The sequence below is a fragment of the Quercus lobata genome, chromosome 6 (assembly GCF_001633185.2).
Source record: "Quercus lobata isolate SW786 chromosome 6, ValleyOak3.0 Primary Assembly, whole genome shotgun sequence".
Lineage (NCBI taxonomy): Eukaryota > Viridiplantae > Streptophyta > Magnoliopsida > Fagales > Fagaceae > Quercus > Quercus lobata.
In genome coordinates this window covers 27946770-27964117 of record NC_044909.1, presented here as the reverse complement: position 1 = coordinate 27964117, position 17348 = coordinate 27946770, and the positions used below count along the sequence as shown (strand labels likewise).

Genomic DNA, 17348 nt, shown 5'->3' with positions numbered 1-17348 from the left:
TCTCTATCAGTTAATGTTGTGATTTATTTTTTCTTTAATAATAAGAGTTAATGCCTAAATCACTAATTTCTAGGGAGTAATAATGACATTACTATGAATGTTTTTTGACCCTTAGATCTAATAGTAATCAATGGTTCATAAAATGTGTAACTCTTGTGAAGTTACACCAGGTGTAACTTGAACCCATCTCATATATATATATATATATATATATATTTTTTTTTTAAGAATGTTTATGAATCAATTACATGAATGTTATATTCTTGGGTTATGATTGAAATGTAATTTAATGAACCAAACACCTTAATGTCACATTAAGGTAATGTGATTACATGAATAAAAGATTATAATAATGTAACATTACACTTTGATGTAACATCAAGCAAACTAAATGCCCCTATATTTAAAGAGATTCACTGCAATTTCCCAATATTTTTATCTTTCACATGAGATTTTTAATATAAAAAACGAATGTATAGGATAAGGACTCACCTTATTAGACCTGTGGTTAATAGACATGTGGTTTGTTCGATTTGGCCCTTAAAAAATGGGAACTTCAGATCGCGTTGATCATGTTATGTAAACAAAAATGTAGATGGAGGGACTGAATTTTCCGGTTTTGGAAATTTTGGAGATCTAACCTATAAAAAATTTTTAAATTTGAGGAATAAAAATCATAGTTACACAAAATTTCAAGGACAAAAATTATAATTTATTATTTTTCCTATGTTTTAAGTTTTTGTGGTGTTCTTCTTGTATGTGTATTTTTTTTTTTTCGAGAATCTTGTGTGTATTTTTGAGTGCCCCGGTTGTGAGCTAAAAGAACAAAAGCTAGTGCGGAGTGCCCAATTTTGAATATGCAGATTCCCAAAGAGAAACTCGTAACACCTCCGCTATCATGAATTTTGGGGGGGAGAAAATGAAACATTAGTATTGTGAAACACTGTCACGTCCAAAAACATTATTTGTGGTTGTGGAAGTTATTTTGCCAATCATTTCAATGAAAAATGAACTGAAAAGAAGGCATTTATGTGTTTCCATGCAACAACAGATATTCCCACTCTTATCTCTTTTAGACTTTTTAAGCAAAAAAGCTGTGTGTTTACATCTTCGGAACTCGTACACATCTGAGTTATCAGCACCAAGCATACAAAATCCACACTTCCACTGAGTTGCTCAAGATCGCAAATACAACTGTGTTCTAGTGCACATATATGGATAAGTGTTCCAAACCGCAGCTATCATTTACATTGGCAAAGATCAATAGTGCCTGATCTCAAAGTGCCACTTTAAAAGCGAGCACTGAGTCTGGAAAAAAGACGCTTTTACTGAGGTTGTGGCCGTGTCTGGACAATGTAGATATCTTTGCCAACAACACATCCTTCCACATCCTGCGGACAGCCAAACTTCTGTTCAAGGAAAAACCCGACTGCACAAAGGCGCTGACCAAGCTGCCTACGGTAAATTGGATCAACCGTCAATGGCTTTTTGCTGTAGTCTACAGTCAAATGGCTAACTTCCCCATCAGCAGGACCTGCACCCAGTATGAGAAGCTCCTCACTGAAATTCGCAAATGCCAGCGTTCGCACCAGGCCATCAAACTTCCCAGAGGATAGACGCCAGGGTGTTCCACGGGTACCTGAGGCCAGAGTTTCACCAAGGCCTGAAGCAATCTCAGCCTCAACAGAACTATGATCATGGTCTGTTGGGCTAAGTGTGTGGAGTACAAAGGATAGGTCTGGTGAAAGCATTTCTTGCACCAGAACTGCCATAGTAGTTTCATTCTGAGGCACACCAGCAGTTCTTCGGCTTAGAACTGCTCTCCGAGTGTATAACGAAGCCCATACTCGGCTAACAGCATTTCCAAAAACTGTTGGATTTGAAGGACAAACATTGGGAATTGAGTCATAAAGTCCAGCAGCTGACATTCCAGCCAAGTCCTCAACATTGGCACTTGAACGAACAATTAAGCGCACATTGCCTGGAAATATTCTCCCTATGCTATCAATGATGTCTTTTGGGGGTTTTAGGGATGAGATCAGTTCCTGTAATTTCCAGCAGAGTTTGTCAAGTTCACCACCTTCCAGTTTAGCTGTTTCAATCTGTTCTAGGAGAGACCTGAATGTTTCAACAGATTTGCTTTGCTCTAATGCCAATTCCATTGACCCAAACGGTATCACTGCCCCTGCTGGGACATGAAATGAAGCCAGCACCCCTTGATCACTGTATACTGTTTTTAAAAAAAGAAATCCATGAGAAGCTTAGCAAAACATTAGAGACAAGAAATTAACCAAAATTTTCTATTAATGAGAATCAATAACTAGTCCTCCATTTTATGGAATAGTGTGCCCCAGCAATTTTTTCTCTAGCTATGCTCTAATGCCGCTTGTTGAAATTATATTTTTAAGGTTTCATGTAACTCTATTTAGCAAACCAGTCAAGGTAGTGTCCATAACATTGGCTTCAAATAATGTTGTGGTAGCAAGCTGTCAAGGTGCAAGATCCAGACATTATGGATGGGCACCTATTAAAATCTTAGTGGTTCTAATGTGGTATATAAAACAGATCATGATCAAGTAAGGTCATGGTTCTAGTGTGGTCTACATTACATTTAGAGGTAATTATAAATCAATACACAAAACTTTGAGCACAACTAATGGTATAGGAATTCAGCCAAAAAAATAAAAAATTACTAATGATATTGATATAGGAGCATTTCTTTTTGCATATTCTTTGAAATAACATTGAAGTTTCTATTGCTAATGGTCATATGGCTTAGTGTCACTTCCTCCCCCATCTATGATGTGCACGCAACAAGAAGAGATTGAAATGAATTTTTTTTTCTCTCTGGATATATGATGTCCATGTACGACTAAATTCCCCATGGAAATTTCACATATTATATAATGTGCCCATGCAATGGTTCTGATATCATGGGTTAATAGGAAGTACAGGTAATGGCATTATTCTCCACAATTCAATAAGCATGATGAACAGAAGTTAAGCCATCAACATTAGATCAAGTTTTGGGGAAAAACAGACAAAGTATATCATGTTTTAAAATGCAACTTTGAGGCCATGACTACTTTCCAAGAGTACATGATATTCTAAACATTATGTATAAATAATTACAACTGAATATCATGTTTTCCGCATTGAATGTAGCTATCAAGGGATTATACATACATGATGGTTCTGCAAATCCACATGAACATATCATTTAAGGATCTGGCTTCCCTCCCATTTAAAAGTCTCCCATTCTCTCTCATTTTAATACTGATGAACAACACATGGCAAATACACAATCTAAAGGTTACAAAGAAGGCATGCCAAATAAAATTCTCTCCTAATTTGTCTCTTTCTGCACTTCCCAACAAGCCTTTCTCCTCTTCTTAGCCTCTCTCTCCTTCCCCATTACCACCGCTGCCTAAGCTTCAGAGGCATCGAAATCAAAGCTTGCCAGAGAAGAAGGGGCAAAACGGGACACTGGGTTAGGAAATTAAAAAGAGTGAAAGATCCTTGAGGCTTTATGGGAAACCAAGCAAGCTATACTGTGCGAGGGAGGTAGGTATGTAGTCATTGTTGTCCTTAACTCCACCTTCTCTTGGACTGCACAACACTCAGGTCCTTGTCCAACATGCCATGAATGATATAAATTGCCCAAGCACAGACTCACATCTTGTCCATTTTGGGTTTCTTTGTGCTTTTTTTTTTTTTTTTTTTTCTTATTATTATTTTTATAATTTCTTTAATCTGATCAAACTGTATTTTTTATTGCTTTTCAGGTTGTGGAATTTTTTGATTTTGTGAAATCTTTTGAATTGTTTTTTCAATTAGATGTTAATGTTATGACCAATTCTGTGGTAACATTGACAGTGGGTATTATTAATTATTCTCTCTATCATTGATTAATAAGAGCATTGACCCCTTCTTCTCCGGAAAGCTCTGATCTTGGCACCTTTGATCAGGTGATGACAGTGATTTTGGGGGAGAGAGAGAGAGATGCAAATAAGCGGGGTAAGTTTTGTTGTAGAGAGAAAGAAAGAACGAAATTAGAAGAAATAAATGTATTTGACATGGATTTGTTTTTACCCTTGGATTGTGTATTTGCCACATGTTCATCAGTATTAAAATGGGAGAGAATGGGCGGCTTTTAAATGGGAGGTGAGCCGGACCCATCATTTGATTTCCTGTTAACTAAGATAAGCTTGCAATCCAGAAGTACCTCAACAAAATTTTACAAAACTAGCATCACCATAAACCAATCAATAAATAGTTCAAAAAGGAGACAAATTAAGTAAATAGTTTGAAAACAAGGAGACAACTATAATGTTTATATTATGGCCATTAGGAAGGATAAATTTTCATAAGACACTCATGTTGTTAAGGATTTTCTTCTAGGGAGAAAAAGAGAAAAGATGCAATCCTGACACCACATATGTTACCTTTCTCAGAAACAGCTGATAAAGAAGCTAAGCGACCACAAGCGGCTGCCTTTGCACCTGAATTCTGTGCATCTGCATCAGCAAGCAGTAAAACTCCTCCAGTAAAAGAACCCTGGATAAAGATACAGCTATTATCACTTCATCAAAGCATCTGACATTTTGAGTTGAGGAATCCAGAATAATAAATAAACAATATCACACCTGATTGGAGTCAGGGGCCTTGACAGCAGACCAGGAAGGCTCATGAGGTACTGGGGATTCAACCCTGGGTGAACCATTACCTGCTAGAGCTTTCCCAGCAAAATCGCTAGTGCTATTATTTGGTGTAGATGGAAATAGGTTAACACCAGTTGAGGATGCTTCTAACCTGTAAAATTCCACAAATGCAGAAACAAAAAGAAAAAGTACAATCATGAAATCACATGATGCAGCTCATCAATAACAATGGAATTTCAAAAACTTATAGATTAATTCAACAAAAATAATAATTTTAGATAAAAAAGAAAGATTCCAGACAAATAACCTCACAGATTTTCCAGTAAATTTTTTTATATCAGCAACTTTCTCATCATCTTCACATGTCACGAAGACAACCTTCTCCTATAATTACCAATAAAAAAAAATTTATCAACATATTTTCATTCAACATCTTGTAAGAAATATGACATGCTTAGTGAGAAGAGACTTGCTTGTCGGGCCCTAACACCAAGATGAGATAAGTGAGGAAGCTCTTGCAGAAGTATAACTCCTACTATGTTGCTCCCAGCAGCCGTTACCTGGTAGATATTCAACTGTAAGTTTAAATGTCTACACCCTTGATGCTATGTATTATGATGTGATGATATACAAAAAATAAGTGTTAGTGAGATATAGCATTTTTAAACCTCCTCATCTCCATCAGCTTTGTTGACAACAAGAATAACAGGTCCTTCAACTGAAGATGGTAATGAACCAGGTACAATGCTTTCAACCTGAAGTCAAGTATTCCAGTGTTAATGGGTAACAGTGTCATGAACTATTGGCCAGGGTACAGAGCAGAATGACAGGCAACAAGCTGACTTAAGCATCTTAAGAGAGTTTATAGCACCAGACATGCACACACACATATATATATAACAAGAAATAATAGCTTCATCAGTTTGTGTGAAGCAAATAATTTGAAATAAAATGGCCATGATTCAAGCAAATTGGATTTGGAGAAAGCTTCTGACCATGTACATTCAGAGTTTATATTATACATGTAGAGCGGTCCGATTTTGGAAGAATGGAGGTGGATATATTTTTGTAAATATATTTTATATTATACATGTAGAGCGGTCCGATTTGGGAAGAATGGAGATGGATTTCTTTTTGTTTATCTACAATTCACTTTTCAATTTTAGTTAGACATAAGTCTATCTGGTTTATTTGTGAGTTTGAAGGGTTTATGGCAGGGGATCCTTTCTCCTGTTATTTTTGTTATTGTTATGGAAGCACTTACTAAAATGTTAACAAAGGGGAAGGGGGCATTGGGGTTCCATCATGAGAAATGTTGACACTGATTCATTGGTGGTTACTCATCTACTATTTGTTGATTAGACCTTAATATTTTGGGTAGATCCAAACCAGATTTTCTTCTTAAGATGTGGGTTTTATTTTGAAGCTATCTTCGGACAAAAGGTTGAGACCAAGTAGAGGCATCACAAGTGAGTTTTCTATCACTATAGGCTTGCATCGAGGATCAACATTAAATCCGTATCTCTTTACACTAGTCATGGATGAGCTCACTAGATCGATTCAAGTGAAAGTCCCTTGGCGTATCCCATTCCCAAATGATATAGTTTTAGTAGATGAAACTTGATGTTGAGCTAGTGTCAAGTTAGAAATTTGAAGAGATACTTTAGAATCTAAGGTTTTCAGCTAAGTAGAACTAAAGCAAAGTAAATGGAATATAAATTAAATAAAAATAGAAATAAAGATAAAGGGGTTGTAAGACTTGATGGTCCATAGATACCAAAGAGTGAGTGCTTTTGATCTTTTGGATCAATAATTCATAAGGATGGAGAGATTGAAAAGGATGAGAATCAAAGGGTAAGAACTGGGTGGATAAAGTGGAAAAGCCTATCAGAAATATTGTTTAAATGTAGAATACCTATTAAGTAATAGGTATAATTCTATAAGACTGTTATAAGACTAGTTATACTTCATGGTACAAAATGTTGGGCTATTAAGAAACATGTTTATAAAATGAGTATAGATGAAATGAAAATGTTAAGATAGATAAGGAGAAATACAGGGAAAGTTAGTATTCAATGAGGAAATTTTATTAAAGACAAGGGTGGTCCCTATTAATAAAAAGATGATCACTTAAGATGTGTTATGAGGGTAGTATAAATAACAGATAGTATTAGGGTTAATAAGTTTTTTACCCTAAGCCAAATCTCTGGTTTACATGGTATCAAAGTAAGTAATCCTGAATTCGAATTAGATCTCCACTCTATCTCCCATTTAGAAAGTTATAATTCTCACATGTTAGGCCTCAATTATTAAGGGGAAATCAGGGCCCATGCATGAGGGGGGAAATGGATAAGTGATTATCATTGACTTTTATGTGTAATCTCCATCATATTATTGCTAGAGAAAATCATGGAATTGAGACAATCAATATCCAATTCAAATTTAAATTATCATTGACTTTTATGTGTAATCTCCATCATAAATATGGATTCCATTGTAATGTACTATCAAGAAATCTATATGAGAAAACGTAGCCCTTTGTGCTCGTCCCGTGGATGTAGGCCAAGGGGCCAAACCACGTAATTCCCTTGTGTTCTTGTTCTCTCTTTCTTTGCTTCCACCTTCTCTACAATATTCTCTATTTCATTTTGATTTTAGCAGACAGAAATTTCTTTAAAGGCCTATTCTCTATTTCATTTTGACTTTAGCAGACAGAAATTTCTTTAAAGGCCTATTCAATTGCTTTATAGCCTATATAGGGCAAAGATGCAATTTACTGCAAACTAATGTTCCCAGAACAAGAACATCCCAACTCTGAGAACCAAGTGTGTTTCTAACAGTCTAACAGCTTTTAAATGAAGGGTACAGACCTCAAAAAGTTTTACAAGTTGCAAGTTAGAACAAAAATCAACCAAATCAGAGGCAATTTGAACATCAACCTTGAAATTTCTTTCTTTACTTTATTTATTTATTTATTTTTTTTTTTTGGGGGGGGGTGGTTTAGGGGAGGCCTGGACAACCTAGTATTTGATGCTATTTCAATCAAGGAAATTGAGGTTACCTGAACTAATGTTCCCAGAGCAGCTCCTGGAACAAGAACATCCCAACCTTGAGAACCAACTGTGCTTCTAACAGCTTTTAAAAGAAGGGTACATAGTTTTGAAACCTGAAAAATTACACTACAGATGACATTGCCAGTAGAAGTTAGAGAAGAATACTAGTTAGATAATCAATTCATTAATCATAAGGTCTAGAAAACTAACATTAGATAAATCTGCAAACCGTATTAGCCTACAGATAAATAGAATTTTTTTCCAAAATATTTAAAACAAAGTTGTCATACCCAGCACGAATCTCAGCTTCAGCATATGTCCTTACACTGTTCTCAGGGATTCCAAAAGCTTTTCCTAGCATCTGCAAGTGCCATGAGATAATGTTATGAACTTCAGGTCACTTCATTTTGAAGTTTAGCATCACTTAACTGAGATGGTTTTGCCATTTTTTTTTTCTCAAATTGTGGTAATTTAGCATCACAAAACATTAAAAAGAATTACCTCTGCAGTTCATAATTCTAACACACAAGAAAAATAGTATTTTACAAAGTAATCATCCAAGAAGACCCATATGCAGGTTTTGAATCTTTAATAATACAATATATAGATATTTTCAACCTAAAAGAAAAGCAAATTCTTTTCTTTTTCCTTTCTTACCTGGACTTTTTGAGGGAATATTTGAAGAAGCGTTTCAGAATATTCTTCAGTTAGCCTCCTGGCTCTATCAAGAGTAGCTTTAAGCCTTAATGCCCAGATCATCTTGCCATCTTCACTTCCTTTATTATTCATTTTTTTTTGGGGGGGGGGGGGAGAAGAGACCCAGGTTATGAATTTTGATGCAAGCCTAAATATTGTATTATATTAATCATACAATAAAGAACTAAAGCAAAATGAAGATGATGGCACCTTCCCTTTCAGAGAGACCTCTCTCTCTCCAGGCAAGAAGTTCATTTTCAATGGCAGCAGATTCCTCTGGCTTCCAACCAGATAACCCTAACTGATGAATGCCAACAACAAGTGCACCAAGAGGATCATTCCAAGAGTTTATATTCCCAGCTTCCACACTCTTTGCCAGCCAATGAGCCCCTCCCACAGTTTCAAGCACATTGAGGAATCTATTCAAATCAATGAGTGTCAGCAAGGCTTTTAATCCAGGAAGTATTGATTAACAATTTTTTGTGACAATTTATAGTGATATAGTACATGGGTTTTAATTACTACTCCAGTCATGGCATTCCTTTGCCAGCTTAAACACTTGACGCACATGTATCTGTGTTTATATGTCTCATATTCTGACCAAATATATTTTAACTGTATTTAAATTTCAAATTAATATGAAACAATCAAAGAACAACATTGATGAAACTAAAAATGACAAACGGTATTTTTAAACAGTTTCCAAAATTTTACAGTAAGGGTCTGTCTGATCGTATATTTTAAAAGCAATTTTCAGTCATTTAAAAATAAAAATATAAAAATAGAAAGGTAACCATCATTCAGCATACTCTTGAAGTAAATAAATACAAACTCTATTGTAATAATCTTAAAAGATGTCCAACACATGTTGACAGATACTATCTTGACAAGTTTCCAACATGCCAAATGGTTCAAAGGAATAGTGTTTCAGATTTATTGGAATGAATAACATGCCATTATAAACATTAAAAAAATGTGCTTATGTCCTCCATAACAAGAAATCCCAGAATTCTACATACCTGCTTAAAAGAACAAATGAATAGTCCTCTAACCCGATCTCACACAGTCGCCACTGTCCTCCCAAGAGAAAGAGAGAGAACAGTAAAATTTCAACATAGCTAAATGCTGCAACAAAGAAAAATGATCTCACCACCTCACCTTTTGACGCATAGCTATCGCAGCATCAGGGGCATCATTTCTAAGACCGCTTTCAAGACTCTTTACAATTATTTCTCTGAGAGCATTCAAAGATTGCATGGTTTTGAATAACAGATCAATGGCAATGTTTTCTGAAGAACTACTTGCTTCAACAGCATCCAAATTCTGAAAAAAAATAAATAAATGAATAAAATTTGCCACTTAAGATCAGATGCCAAAAAACTATAACTAATTAACCCTTAACAAAATGGATATATTGATATAAAATCAGCTCAAAAATAAAGGTAGGAGTTGTTTTTGGGAGGGGGTGGGGGAGATCAGACAAGTACTATTAAGTAGAAAAAGTGGAAAGCACAACTTTGTGCTTGCTTTGATGACCATTGCTCATGATTTCTTCTTTTTACTCTTTCTTTTTTTTTCCTGTTTTTTCTTTTTTCTTTTTTGTGGTTCAGAACTGATGACTTTGTAGAATAGTAAATCAGATTGCTATAGTTACATATATAAGCAGAAAGATCATCTTCCCTTGGTCTTGTCTCCCCTGCTAGAATGTTTCTGGAGAGACTTCTCAAAAACATAAGTAACAGAGCAAGCATGAATGCATAAAAAGATCCAAAAATCCAAATTAAAATCTTATTTATACCTAGAATACTTATGACTAGACATTCAAAACAATATAAGCTGTGCTTCAATTGCACTTCACACGTTGGTGCTACAAATGAAGATTTCTAAGTTGACAAAACTGAAAATCGTTCTACATATAGCAACTTGACTCTTATCCTTGGCTGCATCAGCTATTGAGTTTACAATCAAGATGTAGTTATGTAGCAACACCTTGTATGTTCAGATTCACATCTCAGTTTCTGGCTATAAAAATACATGACCTCAACAGATGAAAATTAAGAAGATCTAAAAATGAAGATCCACCTTTTTGCACTCCAAAAACAACGTCAGAGCAGGAAGGCCACGCTCATCCATTGATTCACTGATTGATTCTAGTTGTTCGGCGAGGCTGCAAAAAGCTCAGTCATAAATTGATGACTAACCAACCAATTTAGAATGTTGCAATTACATTCAAAGCACAAACTTTATATTGGAGTACTCTCCAGCTCAAAAATTTTGAACTTGGAAGTTGGGACAAGTCATATAATCATACCAAAGTAAACTGTTCATATATTATAAGTAAATTAGGTTAGGTGAGTTTTGGTCTGGGGATGCAGAACTAATATTCAAAACTGTTGTAAATGTGTCATGAAAGCTTTCGGGCAATGGGAGGTGTATATAATTTAATGTGAACTTTTAACTTCATATCAAACCTTCCAGCATTGAAGAAATCTTTGAGTTCTTTATGAAAAATTTTGAACTGCTCCACAAACGCTTCATTATATTCTCCAGGGTTTTGGGTAATTCTTGCAAGCATAGCTTCTGTAGCAACCAAATCTTCTGGGCCCGCATTACGGTGAAGCTTGTTTTGTATTGTGTGCTTTATTTCTTGCTGGAATTTGAAAAATAAAAAACCAATAGAATTAGCAGATCATATTATTACAAAGAAATCCATGCAAGCTCAGCAAAGAATAACCTTGAGGTCATGAGGGATATCATTCCGATGAGCAATATCTCTAATACGAGTTAGAGGAACAGATGCAGTAAATTCTGCCTTAAAAGAAGGCAGACATGGATGAATCTTGCGGATAACAAGTACTTCCTGAACAACAGAAGAAAAGCCATTAACTGAGAGAGACAAAAGAAGCATAAACATAAAACAAATAAATATGTATCATGCATCTTTTGAAATAGCAAGACATTTGTTAAGCAGCCTACTAGATAAAGGTCGTTATTCCTCTTCTTCTTCTTCTTCTTTTTTTTTTGGGGGGGGGGGGGGGGGGGGGAAGGGGGGTCACAAAAATGAATTTAGAAATACTTTGGGCTTATCCTACAGCACTTCATTCTAAATAATGGATTCCCAAGCCAATGAAGTCCTAGCACAGTGATCAATGACTAAAGGCATAAGCAGTTTTAGGGTGGGCAACACATCTAAGAAACATATTTTCCTGACTATAATTGAGATTTGAAACAGCTTTTGTTTCCTTGTTCTGAGCCCTTGTATGTCTGAGCTCCAGGATTGATGTGTAAAGCAAGAACTGCTGAAGCTTTTTAAGCAACTATACATGGTATTCTTAAGTCAAATTAGAAGGAAAGTACCTCTATCAACTTTTTTATGACATGGAATTTATTGAAAACAACAGACCAAGTTCTTCAGATATCAAATTGCTGAAATTCAAGGCCCCCACATCAAGCACATATAACCATGAACTGACTCTCCCTAGACTTGTTGACTTATTTTGTTGCTAAAGAAGATCAAGGTTCATGGGCGGCACTAAGGGGGAAAAAAAGTCATCACACCGCTTATGAAGATGAACTTCATCTTAACTTCAAGTGAGCCAGCATTCAGAAATGGGGAGGCAAGTGAGCCCGTTTAGATGTTAAATGAAGGCAATTGTAACTAAGAAAGATAAAGTTGCAAGATCAAATATCAATTCCTTTTTTAATATTATCCAACTCAACATTATACTTAACATAAATATTGAACTTAATGGAACACTTGTGAGATGAGAAGAAAAAGACTTGAATGTTGCAGTTTAAGACATCCAAAAAGATTGAGAGTTCTAGTATGTGCATCACAGATCAGTATCTACAATAATAACGGCATACCAACCTTTACCAATTGACACATATAAGAGTGTAGTAAACTACAAAGAGAAATCATTATTCCATATCCATGTCAAATAAAATGGTAGAACACCTGAGGTGAAATATTTTTCCCACAAGAAACTCGTTCCAATTCACGAAATATAAGCCTGGATATCTCAGCATGCCTGTTTGGCCGGTGATGACCTCCATCTTCAAAGCAAGGAATTTGCCCTATGTTTATCCACTGCATAAGAAGAAGATATAAGAAAAGCATGCAAGTATTAACTTGAAGATAGAAGCAGAACCAAAGTATCAGAGATAACCTTCAGATATATGGCTGAATATATGAGAGCCTCCAACCGATCATCAGTTTGTAAACTTTCAACTAATAGCTCACATACAACTTCAAGCTTCATCAATAAAAGGGAAAGCAAGCAAGAATAAAAAGAGATGTTATTTCATGAAGTTAAGCAAAGAATTGGACAATAAACTCCCTCTATCACCTATTAAATAAAAATAAAATACTCCCTCTGTCACCTAATGAGTTTCCTGTTTTGACAAACACAAAGAGAGAGAGCAAAAATTCTGATGACAACTCACACTCTTGATGGTATCTTTTAGAAATTACCCTTTTTAAATGCTCTAACAGTTGAAAGGTAGACACATTGTTTGGTTTTAATTTTATGATTAAGGGCAATGTGGAAAATAAAATCATTAGTGCTTTGGACATTCATTTTAACACAAATCAAAAAGGACAACGTTGATTATGGGACTACTGAAGTAAAACATTATTTTTTAGATTATTGGTTAAAATGATTTCCTAACATCTTAATTTTTTTGGGACAAGTGGTAATTTATCATGATATTAGAATAAGTAATCCTAAGTTTGGAGTTTTTCTCCACTCTACCTCCCATTTTAAAAGTTGAAAATTTACGTGTTGGGCCCTACTTATTGAGGAGTCTGGACCCACATGTGAGGGAAGTGTGAGAATATTGGTTAATGGATTAAATTCATCCTTTCCTAACAGCTCATACAGTTATGCTTCAGCAGCTCTGATAAAATAAGGCTGGTATCCCTACAGGTCCAAGGGCTTTCCCAGCACCTATTTGACTCACTGCCTCAGCAACTTCCCCTTCTGTAAATGGCCTAAGAACTGCTTCTGTTCAAAGGTAAGCATAGGGATAGGGAGCCCCTGCAACACAAAACCAAGGTTCTGCCATTCCCTTCTATCAGGTGGGGAAAAAATAGCTTGAAAATTCCTCAAGAATTCCTCTTGAATCTTAGCTGCATCCTCCAACCATATGCCCTCACTGGATAATACTATTCTATTATATACCACAAACAACACAACTGAGCAACAATAACAATAGGGGATACCCTATAATAGGGCATTGCCCAATCAAGATTGATAGGAAATCATATATTCTTATCTACTTGAATCAGTTTCTCTAACAAGTTAAACTATTCATGTTGTTATATATAATTTATAACAACATGAAAATAGGAGTTAGGTACTTCTTTCCACTTCAATACTAACATAATCTAAATTGCGTTTGGATTAGATTAGATGACATGAACACCACAACTGAGCAAACAACAACAACAACAATAGGGATGCTGTATAATAGGGAATTGCCACTCTCTCAAATCTTCCTACTTACTTTCTTTCTTTATTCCCTATTCCTGCTTCAGTGGCCAACCGAATTGCTAGACTTCAGTGGGACTTTTTGTGGGGTGGCCTAGGAGATGAGCCCAAATTTCATCTGGTTGATTGGTCTACAGTGTGTACTCCACTTACTTCAGGTGGGTTGGGGATTAGGAACCTGAGAACTTTCAATGTAGCTTTATTAGGGAAGTGGTTATGGAGATTTGGGCAAGAAAGGGATGCTTTATGGCATCAAGTGATAGAGGTGAAGTATGGTTGTAATTGGGGTGGTTGGTGTTCTAGCTCTTCCTCTGCTCCACATGGAGTCAGTTTGTGGAAAAATATTAGAAGGGGGTGACACTCTTTATCTTGGTTTATTCTGTATGAAATTGGAGATGGATCAAAAGTGCAATTTTGGCTAGATAGTTGGTGTGGATCTTCTTCTCTCTGACCACTATCCTGAATTATTTAGGATTTGTCGTAGAAAAGAGGCAAGTGTGGCGGATCTTATGAGGTACACCAATGGAGTCCTCCATTGGGAGATACATTTTTGTAGGGATGTGCATAATAGGGAATTGGAAGCTTTCAAGAGCTTCATCAATACCATTTATAGCACTCCTGTAAAGGGGATCGGGGAGGATAAGAGATGTTGGCTGCCTTGTAAGAGTAAGGAGTTCACGGTTAGTGCATACTACCATCTTCTAGTTGGCCATAGTGAGCAGTTTTTCCCTTGAAAAAGCATTTAGAAGCAGAAGATTCCCTCTAGAGTGGCTTTCTTTGTATGGACCGCTACCTTGGGGAAATGTCTAACAATTGACAATTTAAGGAAAAGAAAGGTTTGCATTTTGGATTGGTGTTACATGTGCAAGTGTAATTGTGAAACTGTTGACCATCTATTCCTTCATTGCCCAGTTGCTTTGAAGTTGTGGGATATGGTGTTTGGTTTATTTGGAGTTTATTAGGTTATGCCAATGTCTATTGTTGGGCTATTTGCTTGCTGGCAAGGTCGATTTGGTTGCCATCGTAATAGAGATATATGGATGGTTGTTCCTCATTGTTTGATGTGGTGTATTTGGAAGGAGAGAAATAGTAGGTGTTTGAAGACAATAAGCGTTCCATCCCTGACCTCAAGCTTCTATTTTTTAGAACTTTATTGGACTGGTTCTCTGTGTGGAGAAACCATCCTTTTTTGTCTATTTTGGATTTACTTGATTTTTGTAATGTTCATTTTTGATATGTTCACCCTTGTATACTCCCTGTGTACTTGGGTGTCTCTCTCTTTTTAATATCAATGAATCTTTATTACTTATCAAAATATATATATATATATATATATATATGCTTTCCTACTTTACTAGATTTCCCTAACAACTTAAAATTATTCAATAGATTAAGGATGTTATATCTAAAGTTATAACAACCTGAAAAATAGTCATTCGGTGCTTCTTTCCAATTTTTTACCTGTGTTTGTGCATATGTGTGTATACACATGCACAATGTTTTTCACCGTTCAAGCATTTGTTAAGATATCAAGTTATCAACCATTTGGTTCTACTAATTAATACAAAATGTAAAAGATTTTCCATCTTTATGGTTTGTAGATCTATATGAATGATTTGGATCAATAAATAACCTAACCAAAGTAAATGAAAACAGATGATGTCCCATCAACCTTTATTGGGTGCCACCCAATAATTATTTATCTCATACTAATGATAGAGCAGCACAACAACCATGCAATATATAGACATTATACATGCCTTTTATTTGTATTATATTGATGTCCAACTGAAAAATTATTAGGCACTCCCGAAGTAAAGTGGCATGATACTCCCTCCGCTCACATGAATGGCGGATCCCCCATAAATTTTATTACTAGGACTCACTATTATGTGAGAGGACGGAGTACCGTGTTGTACTCTCAAAGTACTGAATAATCACTCTGTCAATATAGCCTACAAATTAATAACTGAAGGCATTATAAATAGTTATTTATATTCTAGAAACTACTGCTGCTAACACTGAGATCAATTTTGCAAACAAAACAGCTAAATACCAAAAAGACAACATACATAAAGAAACAAATAATATGTGGAATGTAACATATAGCTATTATAAAAAATTCCCATCAATCTAAATGTAGGAAGAAGCACTATCAATAGCAGTACCTTTTTCCGCCAATTCCTTGCACTTCGATCACCTTCAACTAACTTGAGAGCCAAGCCTTCAAGACCAGAAGTGTCCCATCTTCTATCTGATTCCCGATTTCGATGCTCATTCGATTGCATGAAAGACGCAGATTTCCCCTGCCATTGCCCGACAAACGGACTCGCCTTCACTTCCAAAGGACTAGCAGCAGTAGTAATAGCAGACCCATTATCACCAAAATCCTCTCCCTCCTGCTCCTCGTTTTCCCCAAAGCTCAAAGGCAGTAACTCCACAGCCTCCCCTGTTTCATTCCATTTACAAACCATCCCAAAACTCCCTCCCTTAGGCAACTTCACGACACGGTTATCCCCACTTTCCCACACCACACTCTTGCCCTTGCCAACAATCACAAACTTAAACTCCACAGACTCTCCTCCTTGCAATTCCAACTGGCATACCCATCCATTTTCCGTCCAATTCAGCACAACATTCTTCTTCCAAGATCCCAATTCTTTGGCTGATCCCAAAATCACAACATGCTCTCCAAATTTAACTTGGTGATCCAGCCGAACATTCAACCGTACCTTCCCATGTCCCGGCTTAGACTTCATCTTCTTTTTATTCTTTTTCTTCTCCTCCTCTCTGCCAAAAATCGAACATGAAAAATGTATAATTCTGGGTTTTTTTTTTGTTTTTTTTTATAAGTTTATCTTATTATTCTAATTCTAGTGATCTTCAATCAGATTCAAGTAAGCTTTCATATTGTGCTCTTTCATTTAGTTTAATCAAGTTCCTAGTTGTTAATCATAATTACTTAGTTCGATCGATCCAATTTACTTTGTAGTAATTGTGTTCATTTCAATCACTAAAAAAAAAAGTCCTCTTAGCCTCCAGTTAGAAAGAAAGAAATTTATAATCACAGTGACAGCAACCAAACAGAGAAGTAAAAGATGAAGAACCTGGCGGTTTGGGTAGACGAAACGCCACAGACGATGATTGGAGAAGAGCGTTTCGAAACGTCCATGTTGAGAGGGAGAGAAATTGGGGAAGTGCAGAAAGAGAAATTGGAAAGGAAGTGGAAGTGGGAATGGAATTGCTTGCGAGGAAGATCACTTCGTGAAGAAGAAGAAGAAAAAAAATGCAAGGGAACACGCAAAGAATCCATTGCTAAGCTGTAGACTAGAACTAGAAGAAGAGAGGTGAGAGTTTGAGTTTGAGTTTGGGGAGCAACTTGTACTTGAAGGAGAAGGACAAGCACTGAAGCCTGCTGGAGTGTGAAGATTTGAGAGTGGATCGCG

The 17348-nt window shown here is 36.0% G+C and overlaps 1 protein-coding gene across 1 annotated transcript; it reads right to left on the bottom strand.

The window, feature by feature from the left end:
- Positions 1–1007: 1007 nt before the first annotated feature.
- On the bottom strand, positions 1008–17309 carry LOC115993597 (phosphoglucan, water dikinase, chloroplastic). Its single transcript, XM_031117535.1, has 19 exons — positions 17010–17309; positions 16071–16692; positions 12580–12666; positions 12369–12500; positions 11145–11270; positions 10882–11060; positions 10493–10577; positions 9569–9733; positions 9430–9482; positions 8621–8829; positions 8372–8490; positions 8005–8075; positions 7723–7840; positions 5330–5416; positions 5135–5221; positions 4969–5045; positions 4647–4812; positions 4446–4557; positions 1008–2230 (listed from the first exon to the last, which is right to left on the bottom strand). The coding sequence occupies exons 1-19, from the start codon at positions 17213–17215 to the stop codon at positions 1326–1328; spliced, it is 3606 nt and encodes a 1201-aa protein (XP_030973395.1). The 5' UTR covers positions 17216–17309; the 3' UTR covers positions 1008–1325.
- Between the last annotated feature and the right edge of the window lie 39 nt (positions 17310–17348).